Source organism: Ranitomeya variabilis, chromosome 3 (genome assembly GCF_051348905.1).
Source record: "Ranitomeya variabilis isolate aRanVar5 chromosome 3, aRanVar5.hap1, whole genome shotgun sequence".
In the NCBI taxonomy this organism is placed as follows: domain Eukaryota; kingdom Metazoa; phylum Chordata; class Amphibia; order Anura; family Dendrobatidae; genus Ranitomeya; species Ranitomeya variabilis.
In genome coordinates this window covers 677795608-677809146 of record NC_135234.1, presented here as the reverse complement: position 1 = coordinate 677809146, position 13539 = coordinate 677795608, and the positions used below count along the sequence as shown (strand labels likewise).

At 47.1% G+C, this 13539-nt stretch overlaps 1 protein-coding gene across 2 annotated transcripts in view; it reads left to right on the top strand.

Annotated features, from left to right (window-relative positions):
- The window catches only part of ESPL1 (extra spindle pole bodies like 1, separase), a 65993-nt gene that overhangs the window by 36694 nt on the left and 15760 nt on the right, over positions 1-13539 (top strand). For both annotated transcript variants that reach the window (XM_077297999.1, XM_077297998.1), the window contains exons 19-23: positions 99-465; positions 2330-2497; positions 2619-2832; positions 7225-7400; positions 7482-7609. In XM_077297999.1, the coding sequence (XP_077154114.1) occupies positions 99-465; positions 2330-2497; positions 2619-2832; positions 7225-7400; positions 7482-7609 (1053 nt within the window). The remainder of the gene's footprint in view (positions 1-98; positions 466-2329; positions 2498-2618; positions 2833-7224; positions 7401-7481; positions 7610-13539) is intronic.

The following is a 13539-nucleotide window of genomic DNA, read 5'->3' as shown; positions in this document are numbered from 1 at the left end:
ACACTGGGTCCTACTCACCGTGTAACAATAATGTTCATGTATCTGGGTAACAAGGGACTAGTGTTGGAGGCTTTTCTAAACGTTTGCACATTTTTCAGGTTGATTTCAGCGACAGTGATTTGGAAATGCCAGATGACACTGACGATGATCCAACTTGGAATAATAAGCCAATGAATCGCGCCAAGCCTGGTACCCGGGGAAGAACCAGGAGCTCTGTAACACAGGCTGCTTCAGAGTCTGAGGATGACATGACCACAAAGAGCCGTGCCAGAAAAGGAAGAGGAAGCACCAAAAAGGCTCCAAAAGAGTGCAGCTCTCCTGGCATGCAACAGCGGCGTCCGCAAGGAAAATTAGATGCTGCTCCCATGGAAGTATTACGATCCATAGAGGAAGAACCAGAGTTGTTAGATCTTGGCATTGATGAACTGCGGGCATCTGATACTGAGGATCCCAAACCATCCAAAGGTAAAGGGCTGGTACTTGAAATTTTTGGTATCGTCTGAAGTTAAAGCTTGCATTGTAGAACATGAAAATCTCTGTTCTGAACACTAATTTTTGGTAAGTGGACAATATAGATAAGTTAAGGGAGTTGGTTGTACACTACTCAGACAACCATTCTCAATCACGATGTTCCCCCTTATAAAATGACAGCTATACTCCACTCTTGTGTTGGCGCCGCCACTCCCAGGGAGTCGCGTAACAGGTCGCGTAAACCATGCATCCAATCAGTGCTGGCTTCACTCTCCCCTATTTCTGACTTAGTTGACCTCTGGTGGAAGTCAGAGGGGCGGCTGCTATCAGTTTCTCTAGATATCTGATTTGTCGGAAGGAAGAGTGAAGCGGCCCCCGATTGGCTGCAGGTATTGCGTCACATAACTGGCGTCCACTGCACACTGCCATCCATTGGACAAATCGGACGTCCGAAGGAAGTGAGAGCAGCCGAAGGTCTGACTACCTCCAGATGTCAGTTACTTCCACAGAATGGGAGAGTGAAATGGCTGCTGTATGGATCGTGTGACATAATGTCACACAAGCGCTGGGAGAGCCGACACCACAGGAAGAACACCCACATCAGAAGGGAGTATAGTTGCTATGATTTACCTTAATTAGTGGGAAAACGTGTGATTGAGAATAGTTTGTCAGAGTAGTGTAGAACCCTGCAGACTTATCCACTCCTCCAGTACTCGCACTGTGCAATGCCGGGATTCGCTGGTTTCTGAACTGGGAACAATGGTTATGTATTCACTATACATACTCCCGGCAGGAACCCGACTAGTGACCACGGCCTCGTTCTGTACACTTGTATGCAGCAAAGCCACAGCCTCGCTCAATACAAGTGTATGGAGCAAGGCTGCACCCTGTAGTTGGATTCTGGCCTGGAGGATGTATAAGGCATACATGACCATTGTTCCAGGCTCAGAAACTGGCAGATCCTCGCAACACCGTGTGTTTGGCGGAATTCGTAAGTATGTAGTCAGTGACTGCAGACTTATCATTTTAGACCGGACAACCTCTTTAAGCATGCACTATTGTGAATATTTGTTTGCTACATGTATATTTGGATAACCATGAAAGCAGAGTAAGGCTGGGTGTACAAATAACCAGATGGAAACCTATGCATTGCCGGTGTTTTAACCAAAAATGCCGGCTGGAAACTGATTATGGTGCTGATTCCATTGTTTGTAATGTGGTTCCAACCTGTTTGCAAATCTGTATTTGCACTGGATAAGTGCAGGTTTAACCCAGACTGATCACAACCGGTCCTATAAGGCCATGTTCACACGTTCAGTAGTTGGTCAGTTTTTTTTCACTCTGTATTTGTAAGCCAATACTGAATGTGTGATCGTGGCCTTATAGGAATGGTTGTGATCAGTCTCTGCATTATACCTGCACTTATCCAGTGCAATGACAGAGGAGGTCAAATTTTGACCAAATGCTGAACGAGGCCTAAAACGGAAACTAAGGGTTAATGTGGACCAGCCTAGTGGATCCCTGAAGTATAATAGAGCCCCGTCCCCCAGTGTGAGCTGTGATTTGCTTCACGCTCATTGTACGCACGTTACCAACAACTGTTTCTCTGATGTTTTTACTCCTTTTCTCAATTCTGCAGAAATGGCCAATATGTTGTACCCTGTGCAGGTAAAGATCCGGAGGTTCCCTTCTCTGGACCATATTCAATTTCTGTGCTGGGATAGGACCCAGGCCTCTTTATTCAGCTAGAAAGATGGCTGCCTTCAATAAAACACTGGATTATGAGAGCCACTTGTTTAGGATTACCTAATTAATATTTAATATCTGTAAGATATTTGTATGATTAAATATCCCAAAGGTCACAAGGGGCAAAAATCCACAAAAAAGAAGGCGGCAGAGTGTGAAATTCTTAGAAGAGACATTGGACGGGATCTCCAGACCTGGACGTCAGGAACGCAACAGCGGGAAACACACGCAGATATTTTCACTTTTTCCGGACTTTCTTCTTCTCTACCAGATACATTCAGTAAGTAAAAATCACCTTAAGTGGGAACTAGTGGAGAATTTTGCAGTGGTACAAGTGTCCTGAATCTTACACATGTAGTGGACCCAGTTTTCCTTTTGTGATGGCCTGTTCTTGTTTTCAGGTACCTCTGATCTGAGCTCCGTCTCGTCTCTTCTTTGCGAGGCTTTGGAGGCTGTAGCCCACTTTCCTCCTTGTGCCTTATACTCCAGATTATGCCAACTTCTCGCCCTTTGCTCGGGAGGACAAGACCCGTACATGACTGCTCTGCTAGTTAGTGAATCTGTTTCTGTCACGTTACGACATCAGTTACTCAGTAACATTTATCGGAAGCTAAGGTAACAAACGTTGGTAAATTGTGTAGCTTTGGATAGCTTTTGCTGTGAAATTGGGAAATTATGTTAATAACCCTTCCTCAAAGCAGGACTAATCCTCTTATTTATAAATAACCAATACATGGCTCCATAATGATTATCTTTTAATAAAAAAAAAAAAAAAGGGGGGGGGGGGTTTTAATGGAATAAAAAGAAACCTCCAGAAAGACGACAAATGTAAGGACGTGCAATCACTTTCTGACCAGTGGGGGTCTGACTGCCAGTCTCCCAACCGTCCCCCCCGACGGTGGCACTCCCTGCTGTGCTAAACCAGTGCTGCCGGGCTTCATTCCTGCCATTGTTGGCTCCTGCTGTGCTTAACCAGTACTGCCGAGCTTCATTCCTGCCATTGCGGGCTCCTGCTGTGCTAAACCAGTGCTACCGAGCTTCATTCCTGCCATTGCGGGCTCCTGTGCTAAACCAGTGCTGCTGAGCTTCATTCCTGCCATTGTGGGCTCATGCTGTGCTTAACTAGTACTGCCGAGCTTCATTCCTGCCATTGCGGGCTCCTGCTGTGCTAAACCAGTGCTGCCGAGCTTCATTCCTGGCATTGCGGGCTCATGCTGTGCTTAACCAGTACTGCCGAGCTTCATTCCTGCCATTGCGGGCTCCTGCTGTGCTAAACCAGTGCTGCCGAGCTTCATTCCTGTCATTGCGGGCTCATGCTGTGCTTAACCAGTACTGCCGAGCTTCATTCCTGCCATTGCGGGCTCCTGCTGTGCTAAACCAGTGCTACCGAGCTTCATTCCTGCCATTGCGGGCTCCTGTGCTAAACCAGTGCTGCTGAGCTTCATTCCTGCCATTGTGGGCTCATGCTGTGCTTAACTAGTACTGCCGAGCTTCATTCCTGCCATTGCGGGCTCCTGCTGTGCTAAACCAGTGCTGCCGAGCTTCATTCCTGGCATTGCGGGCTCATGCTGTGCTTAACCAGTACTGCCGAGCTTCATTCCTGCCATTGCGGGCTCCTGCTGTGCTAAACCAGTGCTGCCGAGCTTCATTCCTGCCATTGCGGGCTCCTGCTGTGCTAAACCAGTGCTGCCGAGCTTCATTCCTTTCATTGCGGGCTCCCATGTTCAGTAGGTGAAGGTATATCCTAGTAATATGCAATCCCTTTCCGGTATGAGGTTTTCCCCTCTGCCATCATAACTATTACAATAAATAGTTGATTTTCTCATATTTTTTCCACCACTTTCCTTAACTCTACATTGTGCCGTTCCTGTTATACCTTCTAAAATAAGCGTATGAATAAACTATGAACTGGATGTTACCATTTGTTGTCTATACAGCCAGCACGATAGGGCCGTGTTCCCACACTGACCATGTACAAAAGGGTAACACTCCGCTGTCAGCTCACTCATACACTTCATGGAGGAACATCACAGAGTTCTATGATGTTTCAGAAACTTTGTCATTTAATAATAATATTTTGTAAAGCAAACCTATCAGGAGGGCAGATAGGGGATCCGTCAGGTTCACTTTAAAGACCATCTATCTGTCTCCAACATCTACTGCACCAATATGCACTCATTTCTTCCAAGGCAATCTGTCCGCAGGATTTCACCCACCAAACTACAGTATTTAAATGCACATGTAGCTCTTTCAATGAAGTCCAGCAATTTCTTTATATGGCCAAACCCGTTCCTGCATTACTGAGAAATCAGCGTTGTAATTGATATGCACATGAGGTTGAAAAGGTTTTTGCAGATCTGAAGCCTCTGTCACTCCAGCTCTATCCCCCACCCAGTTCCGCTGCCTTATGGTAGACTGGCAGCCTCTATGCCAGAGGTGTCAAACTGCATTCCTCGAGGGCCGCCAACAGGTCGTTTTCAGGATTTCCTTAGCATTCCACAAGGTGCTGGAATCATTCTGTACAGGTGATTAAATTATCACCTGTGCAATACAAGGAAATCCTGAAAACATGACCTGTTGGCGGCCCTCGAGGAATGCAGTTTGACACCTCTACTCTATGCTGTGACTTCAGGAAAGAGTCATTGGTGAAACAGTAGGCAGTGGTGAATAGAGCTGGAGTGACTGGGGCATCAGGGCTACAATCAGCTCTTCAGTCTCATTTGCATACCAATTCAAATTGATTTCCCCGTAATGGAAGAACGGACTGGCCAGTTAACAGTATTGCTGGACTTGACTTTGAGCTACATACCCATATAGATAGTATGGATGATAGTGGGAGGTGAAATCTTCCAACCAAGTGAGTGATGTGGATTACAAAAGCCGCTATAATGTACTGTTAAACTGCAGCTTTGCATATGCTAATGAGGCAGGACTAGCCTTTTGCTTCAGATCTCTAGTCACACCTCTTTGGACATGATTGACAGTTTACATAGAATCCCTGTTAAGCAGGGACCATTCTGTAGGCTGTCAATCACGCTTAGGGAGAGCTTTAAAAAGATCTGCGGCAGGACTAATCAGTCTTTATTACCATATGCAAATCTGCAAGATAAAAGTACAGGCTTGAGAATGCAGCATTAGTAATCCACATCCAACACCTTATGAGATTAAATGATCTCCTCTTATAGTTTAATTAGATTTCAAAAACAAAGTTGCATGTTTTTTGGAGCGTCACTCTTGTCCATGCCCCATGCATGATAATGGAAACAAGCCACAATACTGCTCACCGCCCATGGACCGTAGTGACACCGTTACCAAAATAAAGCAGCCATAATATTATACAGGTCCTTCTCAAAAAATTAGCATATAGTGTTAAATTTCATTATTTACCATAATGTAATGATTACAATTAAACTTTCATATATTATAGATTCATTATCCACCAACTGAAATTTGTCAGGTCTTTTATTGTTTTAATACTGATGATTTTGGCCTACAACTCCTGATAACCCAAAAAACCTGTCTCAATAAATTAGCATATCAAGAAAAGGTTCTCTAAACGACCTATTACCCTAATCTTCTGAATCAACTAATTAACTCTAAACACATGCAAAAGATACCTGAGGCTTTTAAAAACTCCCTGCCTGGTTCATTACTCAAAACCCCCATCATGGGTAAGACTAGCGACCTGACAGATGTCAAGAAGGCCATCATTGACACCCTCAAGCAAGAGGGTAAGACCCAGAAAGAAATTTCTCAACAAATAGGCTGTTCCCAGAGTGCTGTATCAAGGCACCTCAATGGTAAGTCTGTTGGAAGGAAACAATGTGGCAGAAAACGCTGTACAACGAGAAGAGGTGACCGGACCCTGAGGAAGATTGTGGAGAAGGACCGATTCCAGACCTTGGGGAACCTGAGGAAGCAGTGGACTGAGTCTGGTGTGGAAACATCCAGAGCCACCGTGCACAGGCGTGTGCAGGAAATGGGCTACAGGTGCCGCATTCCCCAGGTAAAGCCACTTTTGAACCAGAAACAGCGGCAGAAGCGCCTGACCTGGGCTACAGAGAAGCAGCACTGGACTGTTGCTAAGTGGTCCCAAGTACTTTTTTCTGATGAAAGCAAATTTTGCATGTCATTCGGAAATCAAGGTGCCAGAGTCTGGAGGAAGACTGGGGAGAAGGAATTGCCAAAATGCCTGAAGTCCAGTGTCAAGTACCCACAGTCAGTGATGGTGTGGGGTGCCATGTCAGCTGCTGGTGTTGGTCCACTGTGTTTCATCAAGGGCAGGGTCAATGCAGCTAGCTATCAGGAGATTTTGGAGCACTTCATGCTTCCATCGGCTGAAATGCTTTATGGAGATGAAGATTTCATTTTTCAGCACGACCTGGCACCTGCTCACAGTGCCAAAACCACTGGTAAATGGTTTACTGACCATGGTATTACTGTGCTCAATTGGCCTGCCAACTCTCCTGACCTGAACCCCATAGAGAATCTGTGGGATATTGTGAAGAGAAAGTTGAGAGACGCAAGACCCAACACTCTGGATGAGCTTAAGGCCGCTATTGAAGCATCCTGGGCCTCCATAACATCTCAGCAGTGTCACAGGCTGATTGCCTCCATGCCACGCCGCATTGAAGCAGTCATTTCTGCCAAAGGATTCCCGACCAAGTATTGAGTGCATAACTGAACATTATTATTTGATGGTTTTTTTGTTTGTTATTAAAAAACACTTTTATTTGATTGGACGGGTGAAATATGCTAATTTATTGAGACAGGTTTTTTGGGTTTTCAGGAGTTGTATGCCAAAATCATCAGTATTAAAACAATAAAAGACCTGACAAATTTCAGTTGGTGGATAATGAATCTATAATATATGAAAGTTTAATTGTAATCATTACATTATGGTAAATAATGAAATTTAACACTATATGCTAATTTTTTGAGAAGGACCTGTATATTGGCAACTTAATGTGTTTAGGATATTTATCATTAAATGTTTTTATCTCTTAGGAAATTAAAAAAGGATGGCTTAGGCGATGTGACTGAGAAGTTACAGTGCCTGTCTCTAGATGATCACAAGGACCCCAAGGTTCAGTATCTCGCACAACTTGAGGCTCTTTTCCAGTTCCCAAAACAGTCCATACAAGCACACTCACTCAAGGAGCAGATCGCCCAGATCCCAACAAGTATGTCTGATTACTCCGGAGCCTGAATTGTCTTCTCACCATTTGTGGCATAAGTGCTAACCTGGATCTGTTACCTTACAGACACCGCAGTGTGCATACTGACATTAGCGGACTTTCAGACCAGGAATCCTGGAGATACCCTGCTACTTTGTAGGCTCGAACAGGGGAATGCTCCCGTTACTGTACAAATACCTACATCACATCTGAAGGTAACGATCACGTCTCTGAATAGTACATGATTATGCCCATATTGGAAAACTAAATACCAGGGAATAGGACATGCATGAGATTATTCAGGGGACTGACATTCTACTCTTATGTGCTCATATCGCAGGCAAACTTAAAAAGGTACTCCTACCTGGTACACTTATGCCATAGCTAATATCACTGGTGGATGTAGGTTCCAGCCATCAATCTTAAGAGGCCCCGCTGCTCACGGTCAGTGAACAGGTGGTTGGAAATCCCATACAAATAAATGGAAAGAGCCACGCATGTACAGTATATCACAAGTGTGTACACCCCTCACGTCTTTGTAAATATTTTGTCTAATGAAAAATGGCACTTTGATCAAATGTAAAGTAGTCAGTGTACAGCTTGTGTAACAGTGTAAATGTGGTGTGCACGCTAATAACCATATATATTCGAGTATAAGCCAACACCCCCCCCCCCCCCCCCCACCCCACCCCTCCCTAATTTTGCCACTGAAAACTGGGAAAACTTAATGACTCGAGTATAAGCCTAGGGCGGGAAATGCAGCAGCTACTGATAACTTTCAAAAAAAAAATAGATACCAATAAAAGTAAAATGAATTAAGACATCGGTAGGTTACGTGTTTTTGAATATCCATATTGAATCAGGAGCCCCATATAATGCTCCATACAGTTCATGATGGGCCCCATAAGATGCTCCATATTAAAATTCGCCCCATATAATGCTCCATATACAAATGTGCCACATATAATGCTCCATGCAGTTCATTATGGCCCCATAGATGCTCCATATACAAATATGCCCCATATTATTATTATTCATTTTTATAGCGCCATTTATTCCATGGCGCTTTACATGTGAAATACGGGGCAAATATAGACAAATACATTAAACATGAGCAAAATCAAGGCACACGGGTACATAAGGAGGGAGGACGCTGCCCGCGAGGGCTCACAGTCTACAGGGGATGGGTGAGGATACACTAGGAGAGGGTAGAGCTGGTTGTGCGGCGGTTCAGTAGGTTCAGGATCACTGCAGGCTGTAGGCTTGTCGGAAGAGGTGAGTCTTCAGGTTCTTTTTGAAAGTTTCTATGGTAGGCGAGAGTCTGATGTGCTGGGGTAGAGAGTTCCAGAGTATGGGGGAAGCACGGGAGAAGTCTTGGATGCGGTTGTGGGAAGAAGAGATGAGAGGGGAGTAGAGAAGGAGGTCTTGAGAGGATCGGAGGTTGCGTGTTGGTAGGTACCGGGAGATCATGTCACAGATGTATGAAGGAGACAGGTTGTGGATGGCTTTGTAGGTCATTGTGAGGGTTTTGAACTGGAGTCTCTGGGCGATAGGAAGCCAGTGAAGGGCTTGGCATAGGGGAGAGGCTGGGGAATAGCGGGGGGACAGGTGGATTAGTCGAGCAGCAGAGTGTAGGATGGATTGGAGTGGTGCCAGAGTGCTAGAGGGGAGGCCAGAGAGTAGGAGGTTGCAGTAGTCGAGGCGGGAGATAAGGGCATGCACTAGTGTTTTTGCGGTGTCGCGGTCAAGGAATGCGCGGATCCGGGAAATGTTTTTGAGTTTGAGGCGGCAGGAGGAGGCAAGGGCTTGGATATGTGGCTTGAAAGAGAGGGCAGAGTCGAGGATCACCCCGAGGCACCGGGCGTGTGGGACTGGGGAAAGTGAGCAGCCATTGACATTGATGGATAGGTCTGGTGGAGGGGTAGAGTGAGATGGGGGAAAGACGATGAATTCTGTTTTGTCCATGTTCAGTTGTAGAAAGCGAGCAGAAAAGAAGGCTGAAATAGCAGACAGACAGTGCGGGATTTTGGTAAGTAAGGAGGTGAGGTCAGGTCCGGATAGGTAAATCTGTGTGTCATCAGCATAGAGATGGTACTGCATACCGTGGGATTCTATGAGCTGTCCCAGACCAAAGGTGTAGATGGAGAAGAGCAGGGGTCCTAGAACAGAGCCTTGAGGAACACCGACTGACAAGGGGCGAGGTGAGGAGGTGGTGTGGCGGAGTGAGACACTGAATGTCCGATCTGTCAGATATGATGAGATCCAGGAAAGGGCCAAGTCTGTGATGCCAAGTGATGAGAGGATTTGTAGCAGAAGGGAGTGGTCCACAGTGTCAAAGGCAGAAGACAGGTCCAGGAGAAGGAGGACAGAGTAGTGTCGCTTGCTCCTGGCAGTTAGAAGGTCATTGGTGACTTTAGTTAGGGCAGTTTCAGTTGAGTGATGGGAACGGAAGCCAGATTGTAATCGATCAAAGAGGGAGGAGAGGTGAGAGGACAGTTCAAGATGGATGTGTTGCTCCAGCAATTTGGAGGCATAAGGAAGAAGAGATATCGGGCGATAGCTAGACACAGAGGATGGGTCGAGGGAGGGCTTTTTGAGGATGGGTGTGATCTTGGCATGCTTGAAGGATGAGGGGAACACACCTGTTGTGAGTGAGAGGTTGAAAAGGTGCGTTAGGGTTGGGATGAAGACCGTGGAAAGGTTAGAGATGAGGTGGGATGGGAGCGGGTCGAGCGTGCAGGTGGTGAGGTGTGATCTTGACAGGAGGGTGGAGAGCTGATCTTCTGTCATGGTGGAGAAGCTGGTTTTGGAGGAGCAGGGGTGAGCAGCTAAGAGGGGCAGTGGGCGCTGTGGGCCAAAGCTTTCTCTGATCGTATCGATCTTCTGTTTAAAGAAAGAGGCAAAGTCTTCAGCAGAAATGAGAGGGGAGGGAGGGGGGTGCAGGGGGACGGAGTAGAGAATTGAAAGTGTTGAAAAGCTGTTTAGGGTTGTGAGACAGGGCGGTTATGAGAGATGAGAAGTAAGTTTGTTTTGCGGCAGTGAGCGCGGACTTGAAGCTGGCGAGGGACTGCTTGTATACAGTGAAGTGGTCAGCAGAGCGGGATCGCTTCCATCTCCGCTCAGCGATCCTGGAAGCCCGTCTCAGTTCTTTAGTCAGGCTGGTCAGCCAGGGCTGCCTGTTGATTGTACGAGTTTTGCTATGCATGAGCGGGGCGGCCGAATCGAGTGTTGCTGTTATTGTAGCGTTATAAAAAGCAGCGGCAGCATCTGTGTCATGAAGGGAGGCTATATCGGTAAGAGGGAGAAGGGACTCAGAGAGTGATTGTAAGTTGAGATGTTTGAGATTTCTGCGAGGGAGTTCGTGGAGTGGGGGTTGCACACTAGGAGAGGAGAGGGAAGAGAATGTCAGTAGGTTGTGGTCAGACAGGGGGAGGGGTGAGTTAGTGAGATTAGTAAGGGAGCAGAGGCGGGTGAATATGAGGTCCAGCGTGTGGCCATCTTTGTGAGTGGCCTCAGAGGACCATTGAGTGAGGCCAAAGGAGGCAGTCAGTGATAAAAGTTTAGAGGCAGCTGAGGTGAAAGTGTCAATCGGGATGTTGAAATCACCCATGATGATAGTGGGGATGTCAACAGAGAGGAAATGAAGTAGCCATGTGGTGAAGTGGTCGAGAAAGGTGGAGATGGCTAGTTCTGGGGGGCGGTAGATGACAGCCAGCTGGAGGTTGGAGGGGGAATAGATGCGGATGGAGTGCACCTCAAATGAGGGAAGAGTAGCGGAGGGGGGTAGCGGGATTGGAGTGAAGGAGCAGGTGTCAGACAGGAGCAAGCCAACTCCTCCACCACGTTTGTTGGTGGAGCGAGAGGTGTGAGAGAGGTGGAGACCGCCGTAGGAAAGCGCAGCTGGAGAGGCTGAGTCAGAGGGGGTGAGCCAGGTTTCCGTGATGCCAAGGAAGGAGAGTTTGTTGGTGATGAAGAGGTCATGGATAAATGGCAGTTTGTTGCAGACGGAGCGTGCGTTCCATAGTGCTCCAGGTAAGGGGACCGGGGCAGTGGGGGCTGGATGAATGGGTATGAGGTTGTCATGGTTGGGAAAACGTGTGGAGGATCGAGGTAGGGGGTTAGAAATGAGTGTGGGGATGTGTTGAGGTGGGCCGGGATTTGGGGATACATCACCAGCAATGAGGAGTAGCAGAGAGAGCGTTAGAAGGTGGGCGCAGGATAGGACATGATGCGGCCGTGTGTGTCTGGAGAAAAAGGATTGTATGTGGAGGAACAGTTCTGAGGAGAAGGTGAGATGGCTGGGGAGGATGGAGGAAGAAATGACTAGTTCCTTACTAGGTGGAGGGATTGCAGGAGATTGTAAGAAGGAAAGTAGTATAGGGGTGAAAGAGCAAAGAAACCGAAACATTGTAGTGGTTGGTACTCTGTTACCTTCCAGTCAATTCCAGTCCAATTCAGTCTAATTCAAATTCATAATTAAAAAGATGTAATTTAAAAGATGGAAGTTAAGAGATGAAATGCAGCAGACTGCGTCTGTAGCAGACGCCTGCATGTGAATATATCCCCAGTTAAGGGCAATCAGGTGTGAATGAGGAGGTGGCTGGGTATGGGAGACCAGATGTAGAGAGTTAAGGCCCCGTCTCACATAGCGAGATCGCTAGCGAGATCGCTGCTGAGTCACAAGTTTTGTGACGCAACAGCGACCTCAGTAGCGATCTCGCTATGTGTGACACGTACCAGCGATCAGGCCCCTGCTGCGAGATCGCTGGTCGTGTCGGAATGGCCTGGACCTTTTTTTGGTCGCTGAGGTCCCACTGACATCGCTGAATCGGTGTGTGTGACACCGATCCAGCGATGTCTTCACTGGTAACCAGGGTAAACATCGGGTTACTAAGCGCAGGGCCGCGCTTAGTAACCCGATGTTTACCCTGGTTACCAGCGTAAATGTAAAAAAAAAAAACACTACATACTCACCATCTGATGTCCGTCAGGTCCCTTGCCGTCTACTTCCTGCTCTGACTGAGATCCGGCCGTACAGCGAGAGCGCAGCACGGCAGTGACGTCACCGCTGCGCTCTGCTCTCACTGTACGGCCGGATCTCAGTCAGAGCAGGAAGTAGACAGCAAGGGACCTGACGGACACCGAAAGGCGAGTATGTAGTGTTTGTTTTTTTTGGTAACCAGGGTAAACATCGGGTTACTAAGCGCGGCCCTGCGCTTAGTAACCCGATGTTTACCCTGGTTACCAAAAAAACAATCGGGTTACTAAGCGCGGCCCTGCGCTTAGTAACCCGATGTTTACCCTGGTTACCAAAAAAAACAATCGGGTTACTAAGCGCGGCCCTGCGCTTAGTAACCCGATGTTTACCCTGGTTACCCGGGTGCTGCAGGGGGACTTCGGCATCGTTGAAGACAGTTTCAACGATGCCGAAGTCGTTCCCCTGATCGTTGGTCGCTGGAGAGAGCTGTCTGTGTGACAGCTCCCCAGCGACCACACAACGACTTACCAACGATCACGGCCAGGTCGTATCGCTGGTCGTGATCGTTGGTAAATCGCTATGTGAGACGGGGCCTTTAGGCAGAGGTCATAAAGACAGGGAGGGGTTGGAGTGACCACTCAGAGAGATGCCAGAATAACACAATGAGATACATGAAACAGGTCATGGAAACAGGCTGATAGGTAAGAAGCATACTAAAAAGGATTATATGTGCTGCACCCAGACACTCAGATCCAGGGAAGGCATAGTAAATTCAATGCAATATACAGAGACATTCAGGAGCCGGGGAAAGCTGGGGAAAGTCAATGCATACCATGGAAATTCAATGCAATATACAGAGACATTCAGGAGCTGGGGAAAGTCAATGCATACCATGGAAATTCAATGCAATATACAGAGACATTCAGGAGCCGGGGAAAGCTGGGGAAAGTCAATGCATACCATGGAAATTCAATGCAATATACAGAGACATTCAGGAGCCGGGGAAAGCTGGGGAAAGTCAATGCATACCATGGAAATTCAATGCAATATACAGAGACATTCAGGAGCCGGGGAAAGCTGGGGAAAGTCAATGCATACCATGGAAATTCAATGCAATATACAGAGACATTCAGGAGCCGGGGAAAGCTGGGGAAAGTCAATGCATAC